This window comes from Lynx rufus, unplaced genomic scaffold (assembly GCF_022079265.1).
Source record: "Lynx rufus isolate CCGP_SWC_20201006 ecotype Redwood Valley unplaced genomic scaffold, mLynRuf1.p SCAF_3, whole genome shotgun sequence".
In the NCBI taxonomy this organism is placed as follows: Eukaryota; Metazoa; Chordata; class Mammalia; order Carnivora; family Felidae; genus Lynx; species Lynx rufus.
The window spans coordinates 185,307,522-185,323,273 of NW_025814845.1; the positions used below are offsets into that span (position 1 = coordinate 185,307,522).

Consider the following 15,752-nt stretch of genomic DNA (forward strand, 5'->3'; position numbering starts at 1 on the left):
AATGGCAGAATACAGGAGGAACATATGTACGCTCATTTGTCAATGTTTAGTCCTAGTAGAGAAAACGTTGTTATTCCCTGACTTCCTCTGCATCCCTTGATGAAAAAGAGAAACTGGAAAAGATTATTTTCCCTTGGTCATTAAGGACCCTCTTTCAGACTAAAAACAGGTAGAATTTTACTAATTTACTGGACAGATTGAGTAAGCATAGACTATGTTGGGACCAGACAAGAAGGAAAACATGTTGAATTTATCTGACAGTTGTCTCTGTTGCATAGGGAGACCAGATATCTCCTTTTTTTTTTTTTTTCGAATGTTTGTTTTTGAGAGAGGGAGAGAGGGAGACACAGAATCCAAGCAGCTGTCAGCACAGAGCCCGATGCGGGGCTCAAACTCGGGGACCGCAGGGTCATGACCTGAGCTGAAGTCGGATGCTCAACCGACTGAGCCACCCAGGCGCCCCTAGCTCCTTTTTTTTTTTTTTTTTTTTTAATTTTTTTTTTTTCAACGTTTATTTATTTTCGGGACAGAGAGAGACAGAGCATGAACGGGGGAGGGGCAGAGAGAGAGGGAGACACAGAATCGGAAACAGGCTCCAGGCTCCGAGCCGTCAGCCCAGAGCCCGACGCGGGGCTCGAACTCCCGGACCGCGAGATCGCGACCTGGCTGAAGTCGGACGTTTTAACCGACTGCGCCACCCAGGCGCCCCTAGCTCCTTTTTATTTGAGAGTTGTGAGGCTTTATTCGTTATTTCTAGGAGTATTACAGATCCATTTTGAGGGTTTGCTAAGAATTAAAGAAACAGTTGTAAATAACTACAGTGCTTTCTCGATAGTGATACTCATTTCATGGTCATCTCTTTCACGTTTTAATATTTAGTTAAGTTTGGTATTTATAACTTGTAAGTCTTTTGGGAAGTGTGAGATGTGATTATCTGACATTTAAAATAAATGAGTTTTTCTGATATTATTTCAAATAAGTAAAGATTTAAATTTATGCAATGATCAAAAAGTAAAAAAATACAGATTTATGCTTGGTTGAGATAAATACTCTTTCATTTCTGAGTGCAGATCAAATTGACATCTCTTATTTTTCCCATAGTATTTTGCATTAAATGGGAAACTTTAGTCATTCTAGAGTCGTAGGATGTCCAGAGTCCAGCCTGGAACCGTAGTGTAGAAACCTTAAAAATAACATTAGTTCGGAATGATATTAATGCAGAAGAAAAAACTGCAAGGATGTATTTGGGGAGAGCAAAAGGACAGGATTACACCATTGAGTAAAAAAGTGGGATTTGCTAAGAGAAATGGCTATTTCTCCTTGATCTTCGTCCCGGGAAGTGGTTAATCCTGAGATTAAGTAAGGTTTCAACTGGTTTCAATGGCTGGGCCAAAACGTTACAGACACTTTCACCCTCTTCTTTGTAATTATGGAACTCCTGTATCACTAGTTGACTTAGTAAGAAACTTGTTCTAGTTTGGATCCCAGTTGAGGGACGTGCCAACTTCAGTTAAGTCATCTGTTCATTGTTGTTTGTTCGTTTGATAAATAATTACTGGCCTCTGGGTAAGGAGCAGGGTAAACTGGCATTTAAGAGGGATGTGGCCTCTGCCCTTGTGGAGCTCCTAGCAGCGGGAGAATTTCTGTGTTTAGCACCCTGGTTGTCTTGCCATTTGCCTAAGGGAAGTAAAAGAAACTGAAGGGTTTCTTTCAGTGCGCAGGAGACTTGGGCAAACCCGTGTACTGGATTTTGAAATACTGTACTCTGTTTTGTTAGCCGCCGTAAGGGGGGTGTGTTCCAAACTGAGATGTGTCGAGAAGTGTTGCCGCAGCCTCATTGTCTAAACCATAGCAGTGGGCACGCGAATGCAGCGTGGGTACCGGGGTGCTAGAGAGTGGGGACCCTGATCCGGGCCACAGCTTTTTGATTTTTTTCTCTGGGAACCTCTGGGAAAATCAGCAAATCTCAAGTGGTCATAAATTTCATCTGTGGAAACAGAGCACTGGGCCGTTAGATGGTCTCTCAGTGCCCATCTTGCTGGGTTGTTTGGACACTTAACGGATAGAATATTTGTATCGTGTCCACATAGTGCCCGACACCTAAAACCAACAATGACAGAGACTTTATAGCCGATACTACAGGCCACACGCTGTTCTAATTGTTAATGTGTGTATTAGTTCATTTAATTATTTCCATTTTATAGGAAGGGAACAGAGGCACAGAGAGGTCAGACAACTTGCCCAGGGTCATGCGGCTCTGACGACACATAAGACTTTGCTAAGTGAGAGTTGTTAGTGAGGTTGACACTTGGTCAAAGTGGCAGTTTGTGGTTGTTGTTGACGTGTCTTCTTCCTTCTCTGTAGGTGTCATAGAGACCTCAGACGGACTTGACCGGGAGTCCACCTCCCATTACTGGCTAACAGTCTATGCAGCTGATCGGGGTGTCGTGCCTCTCTCATCGTTTATAGAGATCTACATAGAGGTCGAGGACGTCAATGACAACGCCCCACAGACATCAGAGCCTGTTTATTACCCAGAAATAATAGAAAATTCTCCCAAGGATGTATCTGTGGTCCAAATAGAGGCATTTGATGCAGATTCTAGCTCTAATGACAAGCTGACCTACAAAATTACAAGTGGAAATCCACAAGGATTTTTTTCAATACATCCTAAAACAGGTATGTGTTAATGGTATTATGTGAAAGGTTCATGCTTACGCTTCTTGATATGGGGAAATGAAGAATTTTCTTAATTTACCACTTTATTTTTGTAAATTGTTTCCTTTTCAGGTTATTCAAAATAAGGCTTTATTTCCTGATGAAAATTTAGTCCAAATGCTGTGTTTCTTTTTGAAATTGTTTGAAATTGTTTTTATGAAGCTATTTTATGACTTTGCTCATTTTACATTTTACAATTTACAATTGCTCATAGTACAATTTCACTTCCAGGTTAAAAAACAAATACAGTGTTTCAGTAACAGCTCCTAAATTATTGATACATCCTAAACTTCCTGCAAGTTGTGCTGCCGCTAAGTATTCCCATTTTCTGAACTCTGCTTTTTACGAAGAATTATCAAAGGAATTTATTTGACCATTCAGTATTTTTCTGTGTGGTTTTGGAGTTTTTCCATCGAGCAGTGCTCTGTCTCTGTAGGCAGTAGGGGATCAAGATTAAGCAGTTTTCAGACTGGCAGCTGTTGCTTTCCTGAACTGATACATCAAGTTTCCTTTCTGTTTTCTCAGTGTCTGACCCCCTACTTCTAAGTGGGTAGCTCCTCGACTCCAGAATCGTCTTCCAAAATCCTTGTCAACTTTTACTCTGTTCTTTTACAGATTTGACAGCGCCTCTGTTTTTTTCTTAGTTCTTGCTTCTTTTTTGCGTTATTTCACACGAAAAAGAGCTTCCATGTAGCTATCATTTTTGTTGTACTCGTTGATTTCTTGATCACCATTAAAACAGAACCACCATATGAATTGAGAAGACGGTTTATTTGCAGGAAATGAAACTTCTTATCAAATAGATCATTGGCCTTTGAGCTTAGGGATGTTTCAGTGATGTGGCACTTTATGGTAGAATGTGGTTAACAGAACATTCTGAAGGGGGAGATTGGCTGAAATATATGTACATACCTCCATCCTGTGTTTGCTAATTTTGTCTTCCCTTATTCTAGGTGAGTTGGCCTGTTCAGTCACTGGGTTGTCTATTTGATACATTAAGGAAGTATAATAAACACAAATCAAAATTAAGGAGGCATTCTCTGCTTCCTTACCAGTCCTTGCTGTCCCTTACCATTATCTCCTATCCTTACCATTCTTATTTCATAATGTACTTTGTTAAACTTAAAAGCAATTCTTTTTAAAAATTTTTTTAAAATGTTTTTATTATTTATTTCTGAGAGCGAGCACAAGCAAGCAGGGGAGGGGCAGAGAGAGAGAGAGAGAGAGAGACAGACAGACAGACAGACAGACACAGGCAGACAGAAGGACAGACATAGAATCCGAAGCAGGCTCCAGGCTCTGAGCTGTCAGCACAAAGCCCTATGCAGGGCTCAAACTCCCGAACCATTAGATCACGACCTGAGCTGAAGTTGGACGTTTAACCAACTGAGCCACCCAGCTGCCCCAAAAGAAAGCAGTTCTGAAGGTAGAAGGAAGCTTGGGGTCAGCATCTGTGTACCAAAATGACTGTACAAAGGTACCAGGTAGATCAGTATGTATGTATTGTCTCTTAAAAAGCATGTTAAAATGTTGGTTTTTTTAAACCTTTTGTCGTTCATAGAGTCTGTCTTGATTGTTGAAAATTAAATGTAAGTACAAGATTTATTTTGAATGTATGAGAGTTAGTTTTACTTGGGTTAATTATGGTCTAGCTCTTTGGCTAAATTTTCATGTGTCTCTGCTAGAGAATAAGAGTGAGGTTTGGATACTTATAAACCTAGTAATTAATTATTAAAAATGATTGAGCTGACAGAGTATAACATCCATTCATGGTAACAGCCTTCTGCAAAGTAGATCTAGAGGGAACATCTCTCAACATAATAAAGTCCTTGGTTGAAAAATCCACAGCTAATATCCTTGATGAGTCCTTGTTTCCCCCAAGGTCAGGAACAAGACAAGGATGTCACTTTCATCCCTTTTTTTCAACATAGAACTGGAAGTCCTGCCCTCAGCAATCAGACAACAAACAGAAATAAATCCAAATTAGTAAGGAAGACGTAAAACTCTCCTCTCCCTATTTGCAGATATGACATGATGCTATGTATAGAAAACCCTAAAGACTCCACCAAAAAACTGTTAGAACTGATAGACTAATGCAGTAAAGTCACAGAATACAAAATCCATGTACTGAAATCTGTTGCATTTTTATACACCAATAATGAAGCCGCAGAAAGAGAAATTAAGGAAACAACCCTGCATTTACAGTTGCACCCAAAATAATGAGCTACTTAGGGATAAAACTGAGCGAAGAGGTGAAAGACCTGTACTCTGAAAACTGTCAAACATGCAAGAACCTGAAGATGACACAATGAAATGGAAAGACATTACATGATCATGGGTTAGAAGAACAAGTATTATTAAAATGACTATACTACCCAAAGCAGTCTACACATTCAATGCAATCCCTATCACAATACCAACAGCATTTTTCACAGAGCTAGAACAGTCCTTTTAAAATTTGTGTGGAACCACAAAAGACCCCAAATAGCCAAAGCAATCTTGAAAAAAAATAACAGAACTGGAGGCATCACAGTTCCAGACTTGAAGTTACATTGCAAAACTGTTGTAAGCAAAACAGTATTGTTTTGACAGTACAACAATAGCCACACAGATCAATGGAACAGAATAGAAAACCAGAAAGAAACCCACAACTATACGGTCAGTCTTCAACAAGGCAGGAAAGAATATTCAAAGGAAAAAGGACAGTCCCTTCAACAAATGGTGCTGTCCCAACTGGACCGCTTTCTTATACAGTACACAAAAATCAATTCAAAATGGATTAAAGATTTAAATGTGAGACCAGAAACCATAAAAATCCGAGAAGAGAACACAGACAGTAACCTCTTTGACATGGGCCGTAGCAGTTCCTTTCTGGATGTGTCTCCTGAGGGAAGGGAAACAGAAACAAAAGTAAACTGTTGGGACTACATCAAAATAAAAAGGTTCTGTATAGCAGAGGAAACAGCAAAACTGAAAGGCAACCTACAGAATGGGAAAAGATACTTGCAAATGACCTGTCTGATAAAGGGCTAGTATCCAAAATATATACAGAACTGATACAACTCAGTACCCCCCAAACGAAATAGTCCAGTTAACAAAATGAAAAGACATGGACAGACATTTCTCCAAAGAAGACCTCTGGATGGCCAATAGATCTATGCAGAGATGCTCAACATTACTCATCATTAGGGAAATGCAGATCAGAAGTACAATGAGATGGTACCTTACACCTGTCAGAATGGCTAAAATCAATAACACAAGAAACAAAAAGTGTTGGCAAGTATGCGGAGAAAAATGAACCTTCTGGCATTGTTGGTTGGAATGTAAACTGGTGCAGCCGCTGTGGAAAATAGTACGGAGGTTCCTCAGAAATTTAAAAATACAACCACGCGATGATCCAGCAATTGCACTACTGGGTACTTACCCCCAAAATACAAAACCACAACAACAACAACGACAACAAAAACGTTCACTAAAAATATAAAAACACTAGGGATACTTGCACCCCTATTTTTATTGCAACTTTATTTACAGTAGCCAAATTATGGAAGGTACCCATTGTTCATTGAGAGATGAATGGATAAAGAAGTGATACACACATACATACACACACAGGAATATTAATTCAGCTATGAAAAATGAAATATTGTATTTGCAATAACGTGGATGGAGGTAGAGAGTGTCATGATAAGCTAAGTAAGTCAGAGAAGGGCAAATACCATATCTCACTCACATGGAATTTAAGTAACAAAATGAGCAAAGGAAAAAAAAAACCAAAAAATAGACTCTTAACTATAGAGAACAAACTGATGGTTACCAGAGTGGAGGTGTGTGCAGGGTGGGTGAAGTAGGTGATGAGGATTAAAGAGTCCATTCATCATGATGAAAACATGAATAAAATAAAGACCAAAAAATAAGTAAATTAAAAAAGAATAATTGGGCCATATACAAATTTAACCATAGAAAGAGAAGTGGGATCTCAGAATTATGTTTCGGAAGCATTAGGGCATAGGGTGCAGGACCCTGAGCCTATGAAAAAGGACTGGTTAAGAGATTATACAAGAACATAAAGACTGGAATGAGCACCTGTAAATGATTCCTCACGGGCTTGTTTAAACAGCATACTTGCATACGTTTTTTACTGCACAAGTGGTAACCAAGTTTAGCTTCATTTTTGTGAAATAAAATGAAAGAGAACTAAGAGCTAAAAATTTAGCAGGCACTATCAGATACAAAAGAAGAAAGATCAGCAGTTCATAAACATTTCTGCGGAGGATTTCAGAGTTAAACTTTGCATGGAAGCAGGGGAGTTCACAGACCTTGGGAGACAGAGAAATCTACAAGTTAAAGCCTTGTGATAATTCAGGAATATAACTCCCCCAACTTAAAATTGCTTGTGAACTAAACTTTAAAAGGCTTTCATTTTTCCTGTCTCCTCTCCCCCTTCTAGATTAGGGCAAATCTTCTATGAGGAGACATGCTAACCAGCAAGCAGTGAATGTCCTTTAGAATACCTGAGCCAGTACTGTAGGTCTGGGCATTAGGTATAGTTTTGGAGAAAGAAGAAGGCAAACGTAAAGAAGTGATGTCGGTTAGAGCTGTTGTGGGCAGCCTTGAAGCCTTCGTTATCTCTGGGGGCCGCTCAAAGGAAGATCCCTCTGCTGTGGTGTTATGTCTTGCTGAAATGTGATTCATGTGGCATTGCTGCTTCCTCTTAACATCTCTGTATTCTGACAGCTCCTAGGAGGGGATGTCTGCAGAGACGACTTCTTGATCTTGAGGGAGAATAAATCCCCTCCAGGAGTCCACAGCTAGCTCCTGAACCCCTGGGTGGGAAGCACTTGCATCCTGCTGCCGGGACAGCGGGAGGAAGTTCATAAGGATTCCAAAGAGGTTTTACTTTTTTATGAGTTGAAGACCGATAATAGTAGGGAGTAACTGTAGTTAGTACACAAGAAAGATTTTGTTGTGAGGTATATTACAAACTATGGTTAGTAAAGAAGTCTGACTATTTCACAGATCATGTAAAGTCTCTGATCAAGAAATAACCATATTTTAACTTGGGCATTATTAAAGATTAAACACAGCCTTACAAAGCCTGTCTCCAGATGATTCTGTTCCCCCAACTCAGCAGAAAATTTGAGTATGATCCTCAGGGCCCAAACTGCAATGCTTCAAAGTATACATCTGGCTCAAAACTTTGAAAGCAGACCTATTTTTAATGGGTAGATCAGTATTATTGGAGGCCAGATTGTGAAAGCTGATGAAAGGGTCTACTAGAAGAAAGTTCTCCTGATTTACCAACCATAACACCACCTGGAGACCCTAAATCATGTTCCTTAATAATTAATGGCTGAGTGAGAAAATCACTGGGCTGGAAATCAAGAGATCTGGGCGGTAGTGAGGTTTGTTTTTTTTCCCCCACCTCTGGAATCATGGGGAAAACTGGCTTCCTGGTCCTTCTGTCTTGTGATTAGTGATTTTTGCACGCCTGTTACAGGATGTCTGTGCGTGCAGAGAACTCAGAATCACTTGCGGGAGAGAGGTCACCACCTCTTGTGCTCGTGTACTACATTTGCTCTATTCACTGTGTGTAAGATAATCAAGATTTTAGTAAATTGATGAAGGATAAACACATTTGATGGAATAAAATGAATCTACTTGCTCCTTAGTGGTGAAGGTAAATTTAGGACCCTGGTGCTTATCAAAATGTCCAGTAGACCAGAGAAAGCCCCAGTTCACTGCCATTCAGTCATTTGTTTTCACATCAAGTATTTACTGAGCCTCTCCTCTGTATACAGCGCATTAAGCGATGTTTTGAAAATTGATAGTCTGCATAAGTGCAGTGACAAAGAGAAACCTGTGGGAACAGGCAACCAGGGTGGTGTTGCCGTGGGTTCGGATAAAGACCCCCTGGGAGGTGAGAGCTGCCTGATGTGGTAGGTGTAGTTGGGAGGGTGGGGCCCCTTGGGCAAGTTACTGAGCTGATTTTGAAGGTAGTGAAAATGGATGGTTGCACAAGAGGTAAGGGATGTTCGTCATGTTGGGGGACAGTTCGGTGACGCGATGAGTATTAGCGGCCAAGAGATCAAGTTAGATGAGTATGTGGGGGGTTGGCTACACTTGATGGAAAGCCTTCAGTACCAGAATAAGGTTTAAAAGATCATATTTATGTTATTTTTATAAATAATGACCTATTTTCAAGAACATGTATGGAATTCTTTGAACGTTTTGTAGAAATAGGAGTCTGATGATCTCTCTAAGTCATTTTGGAGAGGAGGGAAACCTGGCTGCCGTATCTGTTTCTCCTTTCATGGTATGACAAAATATTTGTTTTGAAAAACACAGATCCTTCCTAGGACTGGGTTTGATCATCTGAATTTGGGGTTCTAAATGGCAGGTTTGAATGAACACTTTTGAACTTTTTTTTCTTCCAAAGGTTTTGTGCGTGATTATGGCAGGAACTGTGTTTCTGCATCTCAGATGGTTCTTACACTGTTAAGTAGGGGAGCAGGGGGGTTCTTTGTCAGGGCGTACAAGCAGATGAGATTTGATCTGTTTTCTTTTTCTGTTTTACGCTCGTTGACACCGTGAATTTTTGTAACTTTCTTTTGCTTGTGTCCAATATCAGGGTAAATTTGCTTTTTTCCCCCTCCCACCCATTCCCACCTCCCTCTGGCAACTATCAGTCCTCTGTCTTTAAAAGCCTGTTTTTGTTTGTTATATTTGCTTCTTTTAACATAACTTCTGTGGTTGCTGAAGTGCGAGAGAGAAAAAGAGCATAGAAGGCTAGATTATCTGAGCCTAGACAGACGCGTCACGGCTTCGTCCAGTGGCACATCAAGGACAGAGTAGAACGGGAATCCTGAACAATAGAGACCAGTGTGCACTTCACAGGTTTCATTATTCACAAGCTGAAAACACCCGAGCGAAGCGTCTTTTTATTTAATATTAACAATTTAACTTCTGAGGAGTGATATGCTATTTTTATAATTGGCAATAACTTTTGAAGTGTTACTTTCATTCATGTGCACGTGCTTTAGAAAAGACCATGGTTTTATTCTCCTATCTATATATTTGACATTTTCAATTTTGGATGCAAACAAATATTACTCTTTATTTTTAAAAAGCTGCGTTGAAGTATAACTGACCTTCAGTGAATTGCACGTATTTAAAGTCAACAATTTGAAAAGTTTTGCCTTAGCGATAGAACAGTGAAACCATTGCCGTGAACGTGTCCATCTCTTCCAGAACATTCCCTACAGCTCTTTGTATCCCCACCCCACCCAGCTCCTCTCTGTCCGCTCCATGCAGCCGCTTTGGTCACTATGTATTAGTTTGCATTTCCTAAAATTTTATGTAAATAGACTACTGGAATAGCTACTCTTTTCTTGGTAACGCCTCTTGTAGTTAGATATTTACTTTGAGATTTGTGCATGTTGTAGTGAGTACCAAAAGCATGTTGCCTTTTTTTTTTTTTTTTTTTTTTTTGGTTTATTTATTTTGAGAGAGAGCGTGTGCGGGTAGAGAGAACCAGGAAAGAGAATCCTAAGCAGGCGCCACGCTGGCAGCGCGGAGCCCAGTGTGGAGCTCAAGCTCAAGAACCGAGCTGAAACCAAGAGTTAGATATTTAACCAGCTGAGCCACGCAGAGGCCCCCAAAGTTGATTCCTTTTTATTGCTAAAATCCTTTGCATAGGTACACTGCAGCGTATCCGGTCACCTGTCGATGGGCATTTTGTGTTCTTGCACTTTTCGGCTATTACAAATAAAAGCTATTATGAGCATTGGAGAATAAACCGCTGTGTGGGCATGTACTTCCATTTCTCTTCGATTTTCACCTAGGAGTGAAAACTGTCTAGAAATGTCTTGACACTATAAGCTGGGCCATCTGTCAGTCTCGCCCTGTTGGTTTCCCATCTCAGGGGGTGACTGTCTTCTTCTGATAGCTGGTGTCCCATAAACTGTTATTTCATTTATTTTGTCTGCTTGTTTCATGTGGGAGGGTAAATCTGATCCCATGGCGGGAAGCAGAAGTTCAGCTTTTGCTTTTTAATTAAAAAAATATTTATTCAGGGGCACCTGGGTGGCTCAGTCAGTTGAGCGTCCGACTTCAGCTCAGGTTAGGATCTTGCGGTCAGTGGGTTCTGGCCCCACATCAGGCTCTGTGCTGACAGCCCAGAGCCTGGAGCCTGCTTCCGATTCTGTGTTTTCCCTCACCCCTCCCCCTCTCTCACCGTCTCTCAATAAGTACACATTAAAAAAAAACCTTAGAAAATAAATAAATATACATATAAATGCTTATTCAATTTAGAACTGCCAGTAAGCCTGTATATACTGTTAAAGCTTCATTGACTAAGTAGTACGAGTGTTCTTAACCAAATTTGTCTGTGGTTTTAAGGAGTAAAAAAGTTTCTAGGTTTACCTTAAACAGAAACTTGGCACCATCCTGGGTGTGTTTCTGGAGTTGGTAGAAATACAGGTCATTATACACTTCTGTCCACAAAATGTGTCACAGTGTTGTACCTAATGCTCAGAATGGTGATCCTCAGGTTCTGGCCGGTCCCACTTGTTATCACTATATACCGTTTACGAGACTGGAAAGCAGGTGTGTGTGTACATGCGTGCGTGCCTGTGTGTGGATAACATACTTCATAAATTATGTTGCTTGTTACAAACAGGTAGTGCATTCAGAGTCCAAAATGCCAAAGGTACAAAAGGATACCCAGTGAAAATTTTTTCTTCTTTTTCGGTTCCGTAGATGATCTGCTTTCTTCCTTAATAAATTAACTGTTTTATTTTCTGTATTCTTGATGCCCAGTCTCTGACCTGGGTAGATACTGCACCTGTCAGGACTAGCCAGCTCTTAGAGATTCCCAAGGATCCACTTTCCATACGCACACTAGCCGATCCAGAACCCGTACTTGGGATCCCTTCCTTTATGGAGCCACAATCATGCATCTTCCCCAATCATCCCAGGTTCAGGTACCAGACAACCAGCTCAGCCCTCTCCAGAGCCCGCCGAAGTAATTCAGACTCTCCAGTCTAAACCTGCTCTTCCTGCTCTGCCTTGTGTATCCTGTAGAAACCACAACAAAATCTCTTGTCCCCTACCCCTCCACCCCCACCCCAGCTTTCTCCTTGTTCTTTCCTCCTGGCCAACCCAGTGTGGCCCTGGGCACCGCGTCTGTGGTATGGTGCCTCCCTTCCTCGTAGGAATTGTTAATAGTGAAAGTGCTCTCCTCTGACATGTTGGTCTCACCGTACTTGAATAATAAGAAAATCTACATTTTGAAACACTTTGAGGCAACTAGTGTTTATAGTTTCTTTTCCTAAACAAGCAAGAAGACATGTTACTCTTTTTTTTTTCCTCTTTTTCAACGAGTACCAGCGCGGTATACTTAGTGATATTCATCTGGAGTTTTTCTTGTAACAGTATTAGATACCGTGCTTTAGGAGAATAACTGTATCAGTGGGCTGCCACGTTATTGCAGGAGTATATGCGTTATTGCAGGAGTTATTGCAGGAGTATATGCGCATGTCCATGTCAATTTCACCACCCTTCTTGCTGAACCCCTGGTTTTATGCTGTCTAGTAAATGTATTATTTTTTATACCTTCGCATTTGTGGATGTGCGTCTTCCTGTTTGGGAACAAACATACTGAAAAGGAATTTTTTATGGCTAAAAATAAATGCATCAGAAATGTTAAGTGAAAATAGAGGCATCCTTTTTGAAAAAATGTGTATGTGTGTATGTGATTTCTCTCTGTCTCTATGTGCATCTTAAAAGGGTTTAGGCTCTTTGACAGCTGTTGGATCTGTTTCCATCCACTTGGAATTTTAAATGGTTTAAAAATGATTTGGCGGCTTTCAGCTGTTTTCTTAGCTTTTCCTTTATCAATTCTATAGAGTTAAAATTTCACCTCTTTCGGTGGCTGATTTCTTCTCATTATTGGATCTGGAGCACACTGCACAGTTTGAATCTTGTAAATCCTGCCGGTTCTGTCTCTTTGGGCTGATTTCCATCAGGCTCTCTCATGCCTGTTACCTTTGAGAGTTGAGCTTGAAAAAGACCGCCAAAGAGAAACCAGCACACTGTCGGTTTCCTTCTTTGGCTACCCTTCTGTGTTGTTCTCTGATCTTTCCTGTACCACTTTTCCACCCTGCCGCCATCCCTTGACCTCACTTTTAGATCAGGCCGGAACAAAACTTTTGTTAGGAGTCACAGGGCCGGTGACAAGCACAGCTTATCATGTATTATGTGCATTGTGCTTCATATGTTACAGGCGACCTCACATAATCTTTAGAGGAAACCCTGTGAGACGGCTACAGACTGCAAACCGAGAGTCTGCTGTCTTCCCCATCTGTCTTTTCCCCATTTTGTAATAATTACATGACTTCAGAGAGGTGAAGGTCACCTGGGGGTCGGTGCCAGAAAGACATAAATTCCGTGACTGCTGCTTCTGGAAGCACAGCCCATGTTCACTTGGTGTGCCCTTGGGTCTGGGATGTAAACATGGTTTGGGAGCCAGTTTTTCTGTGCCTTCTCTTTTTTTTTTTTTTTTTTTTTGTATTGAGGAATTCCTGTGTGACATAATAGTTGCTCTTTAGGCTGATCTTCTCTAATAACTTAAGGCCAGGGCACCTGGGTGGGTGGCTCAGTCGGTTAAGTGACTGACTCCAGCTCAGGTCGTGATTTCTCAGTTCATGGGTTCAAGCCCCACATTGGGCTCTGCACTGACAGTGCAGAGCCTGGAGCCTGCTTCGGGTTCTGTGTCTCCCTCTCTCTCTGCCTCTCCCCTGCTTGAGCATGCGCTCTCTCTCTCTCTCTGTCTGTCTCTCTCTCTCTAAAGTAAATAAACATTAAAAAAGATTTTATATCTTCTGGCCGAAGAGCAGGAACCTTCTAAATAACACTAGATGTTTAAACTTACTTTTATTAACCATGGACTGCAAACACCATTAAGCTTTTTCTGTAAAGGGCGAGGTAGTAAATATTTTAGGCTTTGCGGGTCATACAGTCTCTGTCACAGCCATTCAGCTCTGTCAGTGTAGACTGAAAGCAGCCATAGACAATATGGACGTGAATGAGCATGGCTGTGTTCCCATAAAACTTTATTTGTGGACATTGAAATTTGAGTTTCATGTGCTTTTCCTTTGTCACAATACATTATTCTTTGATTGTTGTGTCTAGTCCTTTAAGAATGTAAAAGCCATTCTTAACTTGCCTGCCATACAAAAACAGGTAGTTTTCTGGCCCTTGATAGGTTGATGTAGTTACTAGTTAACTAGTTGGACTAGTTAAATTCTTGGTTTATTTCTCAGGGGGTAGATTATTTGATATTCTTCAAGTAAAAATAGAAATTTTTTCCCATTGCTGCAAGCAGTGAATGCTTACAAAAGAGAATCTGTGTTTTGTTTCTCCAGGATATTAAAATTATTTTTTAAAAGAATCATAGTTCAATATTAGTTATCAAGGTCAAAATCTCAGATAAAATTTAGCAAGTTGATAAACTATTAGATCTCTTCTGCTTTGAGGAAAAAAACATTGTCATTAGAAAATAGAATATTTCCAAGTTTTGAGATTTCACACTTTTCCTTTGTCCTGCTGTATCCTGTTAAAAATATTTCAGAGCTTGGAGCTCCAGCTCTCAGAGTCAGCTGTATGTATACTTATCACATCTTTGACCAGTTCTTGCGTTTTTGTTTTTTTTTTTTCCATTCTTTCATTCTGAATTAAGATATTCACCCCGAAAGTAACAAATTACAGCTTACACTTTGTAGAGGACCACTTTAAATTAATTTTTTTTTCAACGTTTTATTTATTTTTGAGACAGAGAGAGACAGAGCATGAACGGGGGAGGGGCAGAGAGAGAGGGAGACACAGAATCGGAAACAGGCTCCAGGCTCCGAGCCGTCAGCCCAGAGCCCGACGCGGGGCTCGAACTCCCGGACCGCGAGATCGTGACCTGGCTGAAGTCGGTCGCTTAACCGACTGCGCCACCCAGGCGCCCCTGTAGAGGACCACTTTATACAGGGGCCTGTTTTTCATCCATTTGTTTACATAGAGGATAGACTATTTAATGTAGAATTAGTTTAAGTTCGGTATAAGGCATGTTATTTGACTGCAGATGGATTTGGTGGTATTTATACATAGGTAAGTTATACACATATATACGCACGTGTGTGTTGTGTGTGTGTGCACACGTGTGTGTAATTTATATGGAGTGATCCCTAAAGCATGGCGAAGATTTAAAATTCTGTGATTTTTGAGTTTGCAGGTATGCTGGGTTGCTGGGAACTCGCCCATGTAGTCCACCATCACATTGCGACTCCTTTTTTTTTTTTTTTCCTCAAAGTAAATGGTGTTTTATTGTGGCTGGAACAGAGGCCGAACAAAGTGCAATAGGAAGTGGCTACAGCTGCAAACAACTTCCAAGCGTTTCCGGTAACATTCGATAGCCACAAAGGAAGGAAGTAAAGGGCCAGTCACTTCACAATGGCAGGAATTCATTGAAGGGGGAAAAAGTTTACCTATTTGTGGACTTCTTTCAAAGATGTGCACATATTTTGAAGAAGAATCTGTAGATTTTTCTTACCTGTTCCTCTGCTTATTTTTTATTTTCTAGTGAAATGTGTTATCCTTAAAGTCTGAAAGAAGGAAAAGCTTTATTCCTTGACTTTTTTTGAGCATATTGAAGTGGATATGCTTTGCCTCCTAAAATCTGTTAATATTGAACCCTTAGGATCAGTTTTATTCAGGGGCATTCTGTTTTATGTGTATATGTTGCTGAGTATCATTTGTTAAAATTATTTTAAGGACCGATATTTTAAGATTTTCCATTTACGTGCTTTTTTTTGTCAACGTGATGTGAACCTTATAAAATAGGTTAAGTTTTCTTTCCCTCTCTACCTATGCTCTGTCTGACGTTGAAAGGAATGTTGAAGGCAATTCCCAATAAATTGCATTTGGCTTTTGATCTCCTGTTTATCTTAGGCTTTAATACCATGAAGTTTCAACAAGAAACAGCTAGT

General features: G+C 40.4%; 1 protein-coding gene across 2 annotated transcripts in view; it reads left to right on the forward strand.

Annotated features, from left to right (window-relative positions):
* Positions 1–15,752, forward strand: part of FAT1 (FAT atypical cadherin 1) — a 117,470-nt gene that overhangs the window by 37,646 nt on the left and 64,072 nt on the right. For both annotated transcript variants that reach the window (XM_047091661.1, XM_047091662.1), the window contains exon 2: positions 2,365–2,679. In XM_047091661.1, the coding sequence (XP_046947617.1) occupies positions 2,365–2,679 (315 nt within the window). The remainder of the gene's footprint in view (positions 1–2,364; positions 2,680–15,752) is intronic.